Raw genomic sequence first — 13,139 nt, 5'->3', positions numbered from 1 at the left:
GCCACAGCATTTGTTGTCGATGATGACCGAGCCCAATTAGTCATCAGTATTGCAACAAATTGGGAACAAGGAGCATCATACGAACAATGAAGAGAGACGATAAGACCCTTATCTCGCAAGTATTAAGTGCCACCGGGTTTGGCTTCAATTAAAATAATTATCATGAGTACAATAATGAGGCATCAGGTTCGCAGTTCGAACACTTTATGACCTTCCTCCAGCCACGCTATCCAAGACATCTGTCACAAGCGCAAAATCTCTCTCTTCCTCGACTCTCCAGTTTGAAATTGCAATCCGACAAGCCGGTCTGCCTTGCCAGGAGCTTCCCGACACCCACATCTTCGAAGTTGCGTTAATCCTCTTGGTTAGGTTGTTGTTCAGTTCTTCGTCCTTCGCGCTGAGGAGAACTATGATGTAAGTGTGGTCCAGCAGAGCATCCTTACTGGCCATTTCTGGCAGTGCATTGTACTTGGGATGATCAAAGATCCACCCTGCAATCCTTCTGCTGAGTCGAATCTGTTTCTGCAGCATTTCCCGATATCCATTTCGACCATACGCCACAAGCGAAGCGTATGCTGGCAGAGCTCTGAACCGTCTCGAATTTTCCATTCCAATGTTCAGGGGAGAAGGTATCGAAGGGGCTCCAGACTGGCCCCCAGTCAAGTAAGCCGCATTCGCGTTTTGGAAAACCTTCTCTGCTTCACCAGGATGGCGACAAAGGAAGAAGCCACAATCATATGGCACGTTGAGTAGTTTATGCGCATCGCCCGCGATAGAATCCGCCAGTTCCAAGCCTTCGCATCCTTTGGTGATAGTGGAAAATTCAGCGCCCTCCAGAACACGGCCAAAAATACCAAAGGCACCATCAGCATGAAGCCAAGCCCCGTATTTGTCACAGAGGCGACGCAAGCTCTCCATTTCGGCCAAACTAGATGTCGCGAAGTGTCCGGTGTTCACCTCTCCACAGGAGATAGCCACGATGCTCGCCTTGTCGGACCTTGCCAGTTCAGCTTCAAGCCGCTCCAAATCGAATTGAAGGTAATGATCATCCCGACACATGCTCTTGACGTTTGCACGGCCAATTCCAAGTATCCCAGCCGCCTTCGTTAACGAAGAGTGAGGCAAAGTTGTGAGAACTTGTATACCGGAGAGGCCTGTGGCGTGGATGAGTTCAAACAAGCCATACTCGCCAACGCTTTCGACATCAATGCCCTTCTTCTTTGCAGCAGCCCGGAGGACAAATTCCCTCCCGCAAGCTAACCCATGAATATTACTGGCTGTACCTCCCGTGGTAAAGGTTCCGTTGCTCCAACGAGGCCGGTCTAGTCGTAAGAGGTCTGCGAGAAGGCCCAAAGCAGTGGCTTCGACGTCCGTCGATATCGAGTGCTCTGCCAGATGCACTTGGACATTCTGATCGTAGGCAGAGACAAGATTGTCTGCGAACAATGCGGCCGGGGTAATGCCACCTGTGACAAACCCGTAATAATTGGGGCTTATGCTGCTGCGGTTGAAGGCCGGAACCAATTCGTTCAGGATATGCTGTGTAGTAGTTTCAAACCCCGCCCCTTCATCAGTGAGAGACTCGGGCAAAGACGCTCTGGCTCTCGACAAATCACTGGCACTGGGCAATACACCACCAACTTTATAGGTTTGAGTAAGCTCCCATAGTTCTTGGTGTAGACGGCCCTGCTCCTGAGAGGTTGCCTTGAAATCTTTGAGCTCCATTGTGTGATTTTTTGGGTTGAGCTGGAAATGAGTCAGTCATCGAAGGTACACCACAAGATGCAGGTGCCGAACCTAGGCGACGAGGCAAATGTCCATTGACTTGGAACAATGCTAGTATTATCAGCCGCGTTGATGAAGACTTTATACTGTGCTGGCGCCGGCTACTGAGCTTGACTCAGAGGGCCGGCTGGACTTGCTGCATAGAGGAGTGTAGATCGCTGCAGGATCTCCGAGGCTTGGGGAGTCTGACGGGCGGAACCAGTGGGAGTCGTTCCGGCGCAACTAGTAAGCAGGCAGCATAATTGCGCCGTGTCACTCCAGGTATTGCCCATGCTTTGAGGGATTCAAAGCAACTGATAGGTGCGGTTATCTCCGAAGCGGAGTTGGTTAGTAGTGATGGCGGAGAATCTGTGAGCGTTGGCGAAGCTTATCTCGGGTCGGCTTGGCTGTGTATTAGTTTGGCAGATACCGTAATGAGAATCAACGGGGGCTAAAAGCGACCCGTCCTGACCATCCCATCTTTCCGGCCACTTTGCCGTCACGCCACCTCAATCGCTTCGGGGGGTTGTTCCTTGCTGCACTCTCCAGAGTATCCCATCGAGTCAGTGCCATACTCACGAGCCACCATCATGGCGGCTAAATTGATCGATCGGCGCTTCCATAACATCCCAGGTACGTCCGCTCTTCTGGGACAGACAAAGAAAAGGCACGGCTGACAGGTGGGGTTGTCTAGGCAGGCTTCGGGTGGCTGAGCTGTTCTTCGATGTCCCTCTCAATTACAGCAAGCCCACCGATGGCACTCTGAGACTTTTCGCCCGGAGTGTTCGTCGTCTGATTACCCCGGCCGAGCCCCATGAGGGCATCAAGGATGACAAGCAGCTACCCTACCTAGTGTACTTGCAGGGTGGTCCCGGCATGGGATGTCGCCCCCCGCAAGAGTATGGCTGGATTGGATCAGTCCTTGACAAAGGATATCAGGTACCTATTGCCCTTCGAACTGTTCTGGCTGAACATCTCTGACTGCATAGGTCTTGTTCCTCGACCAACGTGGCACGGGCCTCAGCTCGACCATCACAGCAGGCACGCTTGCCCGCCAAGGCAATGCTATCAAACAAGCAGAGTATATGAAGAACTTCCGCGCTGACAGCATCGTACGCGATTGTGAGGCTGTTCGTCGCTGCCTCATGACGGATTACCCCGAGGACAAGCGGAAATGGAGCATCATCGGCCAGAGCTTTGGAGGGTTCTGCGCTGTGACCTACCTTTCCTTGTTGTGAGTTCGCACTTCCTCGCAGGATCTCCCGAATTATCCCAGACAGTAAACTAACCGTGCATGTTACCACAAGCCCGGAAGGGTTGGCCGAGGCCTTCATGTGTGGCGGACTTCCTCCCCTTGTTGACAATCCTGACCCCGTTTATGCACGGACATACGGTAAGTCCCAAACTCCAATCCACTTAGTGCCCATAATCTAATCTCCCAAAAGAAAAGGTCCTCGAAAGAAACAAGGCATACTATGCCAAGTTCCCCAAAGACGTCGAACGCGTCAAGCAGATTGTCCAGTATCTGAGCGACAACCAAGTTGCTCTGCCAACTGGAACTCTAACCCCGGAGCGATTCCAGCAACTGGGCATCTTGTTCGGCATGCACGGTAAGCAGCATTGAGAGATATCCATTTCATGGCATCTATGCTAACATACCACAGGTGGTCTGGACAGCATCCATGGTAACGTGATCTAGAAATCAATACCTCCAGCCTTCACTAATACGAATCAGATCTCGTGCTCCGCGCCTGGAGCGACCTGGATATCTTCGGCTTCCTCACCCATCCCACTTTGACCTCAATTGACAGTTTCGGTGGCATGGACAACAACGTCATCTACGCCATTCTGCACGAGGCTATCTACTGCCAGGGGTGAGGACATTCTTTCACTACTACCCTACCTCTCTACAAGCAACTGCTAACATACCTATAACAGAAAACCCTCAAACTGGTCCGCAGATAGATACCGCAAATCCAACCCCGAATTCCACATCGACACCTCCAAGCCCGAGATCCTCTTCACTGGTGAAATGGTAAGTCACCCCCGTCTCCCCCTACGACCAAATACAATCCACTAACATAAACACACCCACAGGTCTACAAAGACATGTTCGAGTCCTATACAGAGCTCGCCCAGATCAGAGACGCAGCGGAAATTCTTGCAGCGACTGAAGACTGGCCCGCGCTTTACGACGAAGCCCAACTGGCGAAGAACGAAGTCCCTGTTTACGCGGCCACGTACATTGACGATATGTATGTGCACTATGATCATGCGCAGAACACCGCGGCCAAGATCAAGGGCATCAAGCAGTTCATTACGAATGCCATGTATCATAATGCGATTCGGAGCAAGTCGGATGAGCTTATTCAGCAGCTGTTTGCTTTGAGGGAGGACACCATTGACTAAGTGGTCATGGTCATGGTCATGGTCGGGCTGGGATTACTAGAGTGGTAGTGAGATTACGTATAGATGATTGATGTCAATGTATTAACGGGGTTGTGGTGGATTCATGTCGTGATAATGATTGCATGCTCTCCAACCTATGTCAACAGTCATTAGACTATTGTGTCTTTAACCAGAGCGCAATTCCAAGTAAAGTCTATGAACTGTCTATGATGGATATATAGGCAAGGTCGCTCAAAATACCTTGTAGTAAGCGCGTCAGCATAGTTCGACTTGAGTCAAAAAACGTTATATACTCACCGCACCGCCAATGATGAACAGTCTCTCCTCCTCTTGATGAACCCACTCAATAATCTTGCTTGCGCTCTGGGCAAGCGCGTTCCGGTTCGCATTGGCACCCGCCACGCAATAGAACTCAAAAACAGGCGTCACCCATGCAAAAGAGCTTGAGGATTGTGAAACACAGTGGTGAATCTTGACATGGGTATGCTTGGCATGGATGCTTGCATGAAGGTTGTTGTAGGTAGACATTAATCTGAAGGATTCACACCAATGCATTAGTGCTGGAATGATGATAGAGCACGTTCTAAGTACAGCCGAGACATGTACGTACCTTCGACGTCGGGATATGGAGGAAAACTCCGGGTCAAACGATGACATGGTAAATTGGACGTTGGCCCGGGACTTGTATAGGAAGTGATGCAGAACTGTTCCTGGTACAATGTCCGTTGTGTTGGGCCGGCCCTTGTCAACGGCATCCTTGATGATCTTGAGACTGCCGTTCTTCTCCATTTGCTATTATTGAAGAGCGCGATGTCAGCCTCCATTTAACTACCACATGAAGTAATAGTACCTACCTCAACGAATGTATCGCGCATTCCTTGCAATTCAAAGAAGCTCTCCTTATTTGCGCTTATGAGAATGATCGCAACTGACTTTTCTTTGGTGGTCGTATCATCGGCTGTAGTTCCAGTATCATCCCGGAGATCAAGAAAACTGACATACATGTAGAGGTAACCGCTGCTGTTGAAACCTGGCAGGCATACTGGAATCCAGCTCTCACCACCGCCAGCTTTAACCGCTTCGGCCTCAAAGATCATGTTGAAAAGTAGCTGCAAATCACCAGGATGCAAAGAATGCTTCTTAGGCCGCACTACATTCACAAGCCGACCACCCGCAACCACCAATCCATAAAGAAGGCTGCTAACTCTGGTCTTCAAAAGTGTGTTGTTGATTGTTTGACGATGAGATTTGCGAATCTTAAGACACTCCAATGCGGAAAGTAGAGTGGATGGGGACCCTTTCGTAAAGCTATCGGCCAATGTTGATAGAAGTGTCTCCGACCCTTGGAGTGGCCGCTTGAGATCGGTAGAAGGACGGATGGAGAAGAGGTGGGACAACGATGTAAGGGTCAAAGTAGACAGTATTTGCATATATAGGGCTTCCAATTGAAGTTTGAGCTGAGTATCGCTTTCAAGCATGCGACTGATCGCCACAAGGTATAATGGCCCCTTGTTAACCACCACAAATTTTGTATCTCCGGCGGAAAAGCTGCTTAGATGATCTTTGGCATCTTCATAAAACGATATGATAGTCTGGATGACGCCAACATATGTTGATATAAGCCCACCGTCACCATGTCGTGTCCAGATTGGCTTGCCAGCAGCTGAAAGGATGATATAGTGTTTCCGCTTAGCCTTCCAATTGTCGAGAACCAGCTCTAGGAGGGAATGGCGGGTTAGCAAGTTTAATGACTATGCTTCGCAGGTCAGGCATACCCTCATGCTCCCCTTCCTCGCCTACGTCCCCCACTGGCTCAAATTCGCCTGCGAAGTCGTCCTCCACATCATCAGCTTGAAATTCCGGAAATTGCAAAAGTCCCGTGCTATGTTGTTGAATAAGCCCAGGCTCTGTTGCCAGGAAATCGCCAAAGACGTTTTCGACCTCGCCTAGGTCACCTTGAGGTATGGAGCTCCGAATACTTGCAGTATCGCCAGCCTCACTTCCCCTTGGGCTGGCCAATTGGCTCAGGCTCGCCTTAGCCTTCAGTGCGCCGGGTAGGTTGCGCACAGAGAGGCTATCTTTCCCCGCATCCTGGGAGGCAATATCTGTGAGAGACACGGCCGTCGTAGCCCTAGACTGGAGCGACGGTTGTGCGGGCTGCCGCGGTATCCGGGGAGATGCCCCTCCCTCATCCAACAGAGCCAAGGTGTTTGGGCGCGGCGGCAGGGGTGGCGGTCGTTCATCGGGAGTCGTGCTGCGGTCGCTACCGGGGGAATCTGTAGGCTTTGCGGGTGATAATATAGGATCGGCATCAGTGGGAGTCTGCACCCGTGGAGTATTATGACCGGCGTCGTCCTGCGACGGACAGGGATCGGTCGAGTCCATGCTCACGCGCACCGGAGGTTGTCTCAGCCGGAGATGCGTCACGCTAGCTGGGTATCATCTAGAGATCAAGTCGGTCGCGACGGATATTCTAGCTAGCGAATATAAACCGAGCCATTCGACAGGATTGATGAGGGGCATGCTGCATGGCGGGAGTTGCAGGCCGCAATGCGACGGGCGGCGGGTGGAGGAAACAAGCATTGATGGACAGAGAGAAGGGGAGCGAACTGGAGCCTCCCGGCGGAGCTCCCCCCAAGGCGGGCAGGCGGACGACGCCAGATAGACGGAAACATGGCCGCCTGGCCCTTTCGAATCATCAGCTCAACCAGCCAGCCAACCAGCCCCCCACTCAGTCTGTCCTGATGCACAAAATATGACGAGGTGCGACCCGCAGCCAGACTTTCAGGACAGTATTGATCACCCGACAATCGCACCATGAGCCTTGATCCGAGCTCGTTTCCGAGGTCCAACTCCCCCGCAAGCTCCGACAGCTCTCTCACGCGCTCCCGACTACGGGGGAAGGAAGGTCGGTCACCACTGGCCCTGCGATCTTCTAGCACAGCTGAAGGCTTACCTCTCTGATTCTCTAGAACCTTTGAAAAAGGACAAGAACTACCGTCGCTATGCTACCACGGTGGAACGGGCTCTGTCGTTGTTCGACACCGCGTTGCAGGAATGGGCGGATTACATTTCGTTCCTCAGCCGGCTGCTGAAGGTAGGATAGTCTATGGACTAGGGAAGTCTCATGTTATTAATGAATTGAACAACAGGCCCTCCAATCTCACCCGGTGGACCTCCCTATTGTGCCTCATAAACTACTGGTTGCGAAACGCCTTTCTCAGTGCCTGAACCCTTCATTGCCGTCCGGTGTTCATCAGAAAGCTCTCGAAGTTTATACATACATATTCAATCTAATCAAGGTCAGCATTGCTCGCATGCTATTCCGCAGGCTCGTTCTTCGCTAACTTTGGTCTTTGATCTCTTAGCCGGAAGGACTGTCGCAGGACCTACCTTTGTATCTCCCCGGAATCGCGCCCACGTTGACATTTGCTTCACTTACCGTTCGTCCCCTTTTTCTGTCTCTGACGGAGACATATATATGCAGCCTAGAACCATGGGCGATTCGACCGGCTTTAAAGGCCATCATTCTGGCCCTTCTGCCAGGGTTGGAGGAGGAAACAAGTGACGATTTTGACCCTACGATGCGACTCGTCAATAAATTTCGCGACATCGCGAGCAAGATGGATACGTATAAACAGGGAGAAGAGGCCAGCCCTAGCGGCCATTACTTCTGGCAGTGCCTATTTCTTGCGTCCATCACCAGTCCTAGCCGACGTGCAGGTGTACTTGCTTATCTGAACCGCTATCTCCCGAAGCTGGGCATCACGGACCGCAGGCCGAGCAAAGGCGATGTGAGCGATGCTCCGGACCTACCTCATGACATTTCCGTGGCAGCTGATTCAGTAATCCTGCCGGAACCTGGCTTGCTGATTCGGTGTTTCGCAACTGGGCTGGCAGACGAGCAAGTGCTTGTCCAGCGGAATTTCCTCGATTTGCTTGTGACACATCTGCCACTGAGCTCGCCTATCTTGCAATCCCGAATTACCAAGGACGACCTCCAGAGACTGATAATTGCAGCCGTGGGGGTTGTGTCGCGGCGAGACATGAGCCTGAACAGGAGGTTATGGTCCTGGCTCCTCGGCCCAGAACCTTCGAACGACCGGCCTTCATTTGAAGTCCGCAACTCCATATCAGACAATGCGTATCAACCGGGTCCTGATGCCCAGGAAATATCGCAGTCCGAGTATTTCAGTAGATTCGGGCTGACTCCTCTCGTAAACGGCCTGCTCGGTATGATTGAAAGAGACACAGAGGTACCTTCGGAAAAGACAAGGCCATTCCGCATATCTCTTTCATTGATGGACCGGTGGGAAGTTGGCGGCTACATTGTACCAGAGGTTTTCTTGCCAATCATGCGAAGTGTTCAAGCCTTTGAATCGAAAGCGCCCAGAAGCCAGTTTGAGGAAGTTTTCCGCAGTGCCAGCTCTTTCTTTGACGGTGTGGAAAGCGGGGTCATTTTCTCTGAACTTCTCTATCTGATTGATTGGAAGTCCCATGACCTAGCTTCTGGAAACGAAAAAGTACTAAAAAATCTGGAACTTGCGCATTTTATTCTGGAAAACTTCAATGTGCGCGAAGAAGACATGGTGCTTGCACACGTACCCTTACTGACTCTTTCTACCGTCATCAAAACGAGCGATCTCTCCCCAGAAAAGAATCCCAGACTGAGTGCTGATCAGCTACATCTTGTGGCAAGCGGGTTATCCAAAGTTATGAATTCTTTAACTGGGCTACTTACCGAGAGGGCTTTCTCGATGAAGTCAGATACACTTAAGGGGGACAGCTCTAGCTCTGACTTAGCTGGCTCTGATATCCTAAGCAGGATACATGCCTTTTATGAACAAAGCAAAAACAGCCTGGATCCTCAGCCACTTCCCTTCGCCCCTAAGCCCCTGGGAGAACTCATTGTTCGGAATGCCTACGAGCAAGCTATCGAAGCCCTCGATGGTCACGGTGACGCCACACAGATACACGAAAGAATGAGCCTTCTCATCATAAAGCTGAAGAAACTCCCGAAGACACGGTTGTTACGCGATAGGCGCCTTTACCTAGCACTTTGCAACCGTGTTCGCACCGAACAAGTCGAGACGTCCACTGCCTCCTTCTCGGCCATTTCCTCCATCGCTTCCGCCATGACGAGCATGTACTTTATCCACAGTCCTGGGTATTATATCAGCTATGAAGATGTCTCCGACTTGATACCGGCGCTTGTTGGCCGCCTGTGGCAATTTCTCTCACCGTTAAACCCCAAGTTTCATGTCGAGGCAGTTCGTTCCTTATGGCACTTGCATTCTGTCTCGTGGTCGGATCATCTAGTTGAGGCTGCCATTGCCTCCTTGATGGTTGATGTACCCGGCGGATATCGCCAAGTATCGTCAGCAGAGCAAGCCGGACGGTATTTTGTTCTCTGGGCTCACAGTCACCACGGCACATATGAGCTTCCTCCGAAGCATCTCCATGTTTCCCCCCAGTCCGGAATCTCATACCAATCCTCGATGCTTGAGCGCCCTCTCTTCATTGCTTTGGATTTGCTCAATCAGGGTGTAAATGAGGCTTCTCAGACCGTGCACCGTTGGCTCGAAGATCTGTCTTCCATACACAAGTAAGCTTGATAGTCTCCACTTCTCTCCGCATTTGATCTGCCCTGCCCTTGACTATGTACCTGGTGAAGGCATTTCGTCAAACAGTGCTTATACGTTACAGGGTCTTCCGTATGGTTGTTACGAGACTTGACCGTCTCTTCCAACGGTCCGATAGCTTGGAGCCAGACACTGCGAATCCAACCATCTCCCCTGAAGATTACAAAGAGTGCAACTATCTATTGCAGACAATTTCCAATCTGATATCAACGCTTGCCCATAACGGATGGATCAGTCTGCTCACGCAGACGCTGGTCCTAGTTGAGAAACACAAGGATAGCCCCACATCAGAAGGTTCGTTCCAACAGGAGCTTTCAGTGACCATGTTTCTAACTGTATTTGCAGATAACGTTGGTGCTCAAAGCCTTCATGCCGTCATATTCCAATCATCTCTTAAAGTGGTTAGTGGGCATACAACGACCGCCGCGCAGAGTTTGGAGGAGGTTAAACTGCAACAAACTGCCCTGCTTGTCATGCGCCAGCTTCTACTGGGTCCTGGAGCCGAAGAAGTGGCTGAGTCGGGGATTGACTCGTTCTTAGTTGATCGGCTCTCCAGTGTGCTCGATAAAGGCGGCAGTGTCGCCATTCAAGCGGCACTAATTGACACTCTTCTCGCGGCGTTAAAGGTTCGGTTCGCTCAGGCATACCTTCCACCTCCCCCACCACGGCCAAAGCATCAAAGAGTCGGGTCCCGGGAGCGTCTGACTAGTCCTTCCATCTTGTCTTTCACAAGCGACAAACCAGATAGGACGCCTATAATGCCTCTTCTTCCTCAACCCCCTCAGCAGCTTCTTGAATGCCTTCTCAAGGGCATAAGCTCCCCCAATTCCAGAGAAATAGTGGAGAGGTGGACCGTATTGCTTTGTGAAGTGCTTCCGCTGTATACGGGATCGATCTTCCAAATCCTCTTGATGTTGGTGGAATGTTTTTGCAAGGAAATCCAACTAGCATATGCGAGCCTACAGCTATCATTCAAGCGTACCGAGGGTTGGCCTGAGGATCGTTCTGAGCACGCCACAATCGCTTTACTCACTGGTCTCGAAACATGCATTGCAACTGCCCACGAGCGTCTGCTAGTGGAAGAAGCCAATGTGCCGGCCGCCAAAAGCCCGGACCAGAATCATGGGTTCTTTGGAAACATGGTGTCGGGTGTCTTTGCATCTGAAGCGAGTCATACTCGATCCAGTGCAGCGAATAACCGACTTACCGTTTTGCTTTGCTTCCAAGACGCCGTGAGACTTTGCTTTTCGATCTGGTCATGGGGCGCGGTAGAGCGCAGCACCCTTCCCCAAGACCCGGAATCTCTGGCCTCATTCCAATACACATCTCTCCGCATGAGGAATCGATCGCGTCGAATTCTTGAACACCTTTTCACGGCCGAGGCGCTCGAGTGTCTTGAGACCGCGGTGGAGGTGTGGACCAAATCCGACCCCGATACTTCGTCCCTGATCATTAGCCTGCTTCATACCCTGGACGGATCTCGACCAAAGATCACCATCCCAGCTGTCTTCAACTCCATCTACACGCGGACAAACCCTGCCGCATTGGATCCTGGCCGCAAGTCCACCTTAACCGCAAGTCTGACGGAATCTGAACTGGCAGGTTTCCTAGTGACCTATGCTCGATCACTCGATGATGATGTCCTCGATGAGATTTGGGCAGATTGTACGACGTTTCTACGGGATGTTCTGAGCAACCCTTTTCCGCATAGGCAGATCCTTCCACGGTTAGTGGAATTTGCTGGGATCCTTGGAGCGAAGTTGGAAAATACAAGTTTTGGAGAAGATCGGCGGATGAGAAAGGAGCTTGGGGTTTGTCTTCCCAGGCTGGTTCTGATGTGATTATGCTAACAACACGCAGGATGTACTACTCCGTCTGCTGACGGCAATATTCACCAGCAAGCCCCTGGGTCTTTCGCCGGAGTCGGCACTTCTTGGTCGGGCATCAATCGACTATGACAGTGCGTCAGTGCCACATGTTGGGCCGGATGACATGCTCAGCATTCTTGCCGCCTCGATGCCCGCCTTCACGACCACCCTGGGGGAGTCGGACCGCATCAACACAGCGGTGTCGGGGATTTCCACCAATGTAGTTGGGCCTCTCTTCCGCTCACGCCTCTTCCCGAACAACGTGAGCCGGAACTTCATGGTCCTGCTCCAGCACATAGCCAAGATACCGGTTGCCTCCAAGGTTTGGAGGAAGGATGTATCCGACGCCTTCAATGACCCAAGGTTCTTCGGGATGCAGATGGATCTTGTGAAAGACGGCTGGATGAACCTTCTGCGGCAATGGGTGCTTGCAGACAAGGATCGGTTCTCAGAGCTGATGGCTCGACTCACTCCGCCGAGTACTGCGGGCATCATGTTTGGCGTTGGAGCTTCTGCCGCCCGTCTCGAGGCTGATCGAAAGGCACAGTTGAATCTCCGTAGGATAAGCCTCCTTATTCTGTCCGCCAGCAATGAATACTTCATTACGGAGCTGCCTGCGCTCCTTCAGAAATTGGAAGATCTCTTGGGAGCGACCAGCTCATCGTCCCCATCGTCTACGACCCGGTCGGAGGTCTTTATGGTTCTTCGAGCCCTAGCACTCAAGAGCACATCCACGACTCTGACCACATTCTGGCCGTTGATTAACTCCGAGCTCCAAGAAGCCATCTCATCGGTGCCACTCGGACAGCAGCAGGAAGTGTACAACCCATACGCGCTGCTTCAGGCGTGCAAGCTTCTCGATACACTGCTCATCCTAGCGCCGGATGACTTCCAACTCCTCGAATGGCTGTATGTAACCGATACCATTGATGCAGTCTACCCTCCGGAGCGATTCGAACCTTTGGCACTCGCCGACGAAATATCACAGAGTTTGGGTGCACGCGGGTCCGCCTCATCAGATGGGCTCGGGGAGACCACCGACAGCCATGGAGGGAAGCAGCCAAGCTTGACGGCTGACTGGATCCGTGAAACAGCGAAGGATGAGATTGTTGAACGCGTGCTTCGGCCATTCTTCGATCAGCTCAGTATTCATGCTTTCGAGAGCACGTATAGCATGGGCCATCCGCGGTTGGATGTCTGCCGCGACGACTTGTTGGCGGATCTGTTCAATGAAAGTACGATGGCTAATTAACAGCGTAGTCCATTTGTTCCCGGTTATCTAGCGAGCTCTTGTATAATACCCAATGCCTGCATGCCACCTCCGAGGTCAGTTGCACGATCTGCAGTCTCTGTACTAGATAGACTTGACCATTTCAGCGTTGCTTTTGGGCGTCTGGTAATTATCGATCCGGTTGCCATCATGGACGAGTCCAGTAGCATCATCTGAAAGTAGTGT

General features: G+C 51.6%; 4 protein-coding genes across 4 annotated transcripts; 2 read left to right on the top strand and 2 right to left on the bottom strand.

Annotated features, from left to right (window-relative positions):
• Positions 1–131: 131 nt before the first annotated feature.
• BO94DRAFT_527836 (pyridoxal phosphate-dependent decarboxylase family protein) lies at positions 132–2,164 on the bottom strand. Its single transcript, XM_025610402.1, has 2 exons — positions 1,798–2,164; positions 132–1,746 (listed from the first exon to the last, which is right to left on the bottom strand). Exon 2 carries the CDS (start codon positions 1,723–1,725, stop codon positions 205–207), a length of 1,521 nt encoding a protein of 506 aa, XP_025462109.1. The 5' UTR covers positions 1,726–1,746; positions 1,798–2,164; the 3' UTR covers positions 132–204.
• BO94DRAFT_527833 (proline iminopeptidase) lies at positions 2,095–4,360 on the top strand. Its single transcript, XM_025610401.1, has 9 exons — positions 2,095–2,397; positions 2,459–2,703; positions 2,754–2,998; positions 3,072–3,157; positions 3,210–3,374; positions 3,429–3,449; positions 3,500–3,638; positions 3,703–3,799; positions 3,862–4,360. Exons 1-9 carry the CDS (start codon positions 2,355–2,357, stop codon positions 4,171–4,173), a joined length of 1,353 nt encoding a protein of 450 aa, XP_025462108.1. The 5' UTR covers positions 2,095–2,354; the 3' UTR covers positions 4,174–4,360.
• On the bottom strand, positions 4,289–6,894 carry BO94DRAFT_303699 (guanine nucleotide exchange factor MON1). Its single transcript, XM_025606765.1, has 5 exons — positions 5,949–6,894; positions 5,028–5,890; positions 4,784–4,965; positions 4,471–4,705; positions 4,289–4,413 (listed from the first exon to the last, which is right to left on the bottom strand). The coding sequence occupies exons 1-5, from the start codon at positions 6,556–6,558 to the stop codon at positions 4,405–4,407; spliced, it is 1,899 nt and encodes a 632-aa protein (XP_025462107.1). The 5' UTR covers positions 6,559–6,894; the 3' UTR covers positions 4,289–4,404.
• BO94DRAFT_503431 (cellular morphogenesis regulator DopA) lies at positions 6,746–13,094 on the top strand. The gene is made up of 7 exons (XM_025609472.1): positions 6,746–7,081; positions 7,146–7,270; positions 7,326–7,475; positions 7,542–9,778; positions 9,880–10,109; positions 10,161–11,626; positions 11,676–13,094. The coding sequence occupies exons 1-7, from the start codon at positions 6,991–6,993 to the stop codon at positions 12,933–12,935; spliced, it is 5,559 nt and encodes a 1,852-aa protein (XP_025462106.1). The 5' UTR covers positions 6,746–6,990; the 3' UTR covers positions 12,936–13,094.
• The last annotated feature ends 45 nt before the right edge of the window (positions 13,095–13,139 follow it).

This window comes from Aspergillus sclerotioniger (genome assembly GCF_003184525.1).
Source record: "Aspergillus sclerotioniger CBS 115572 chromosome Unknown BO94scaffold_45, whole genome shotgun sequence".
Taxonomy (NCBI): domain Eukaryota; kingdom Fungi; phylum Ascomycota; class Eurotiomycetes; order Eurotiales; family Aspergillaceae; genus Aspergillus; species Aspergillus sclerotioniger.
The sequence above is the reverse complement of the archived record's forward strand: the minus strand, read 5'-3'. Positions and strand labels throughout refer to the sequence as shown.

Coding starts and splice junctions, on each gene's coding strand:
- BO94DRAFT_527836 (XM_025610402.1), bottom strand. CDS start 1,725: ATGGAGCTCAAAGATTTCAAGGCAACCTCTCAGGAGCAGGGCCGTCTA.
- BO94DRAFT_527833 (XM_025610401.1), top strand. CDS start 2,355: ATGGCGGCTAAATTGATCGATCGGCGCTTCCATAACATCCCAG. Junction 3,450..3,499: donor TGGTCTGGACAGCATCCATG/GTAACGTGATCT, acceptor AATACGAATCAG/ATCTCGTGCTCCGCGCCTGG. Junction 3,800..3,861: donor TCCTCTTCACTGGTGAAATG/GTAAGTCACCCC, acceptor ACACACCCACAG/GTCTACAAAGACATGTTCGA.
- BO94DRAFT_303699 (XM_025606765.1), bottom strand. CDS start 6,558: ATGGACTCGACCGATCCCTGTCCGTCGCAGGACGACGCCGGTCATAAT. Junction 5,891..5,948: donor CGAGGAAGGGGAGCATGAGG/GTATGCCTGACC, acceptor ATTCCCTCCTAG/AGCTGGTTCTCGACAATTGG. Junction 4,706..4,783: donor TCCATATCCCGACGTCGAAG/GTACGTACATGT, acceptor TGAATCCTTCAG/ATTAATGTCTACCTACAACA.
- BO94DRAFT_503431 (XM_025609472.1), top strand. CDS start 6,991: ATGAGCCTTGATCCGAGCTCGTTTCCGAGGTCCAACTCCCCCGCAAGC. Junction 9,779..9,879: donor GATCTGTCTTCCATACACAA/GTAAGCTTGATA, acceptor TATACGTTACAG/GGTCTTCCGTATGGTTGTTA. Junction 10,110..10,160: donor GGATAGCCCCACATCAGAAG/GTTCGTTCCAAC, acceptor CTGTATTTGCAG/ATAACGTTGGTGCTCAAAGC.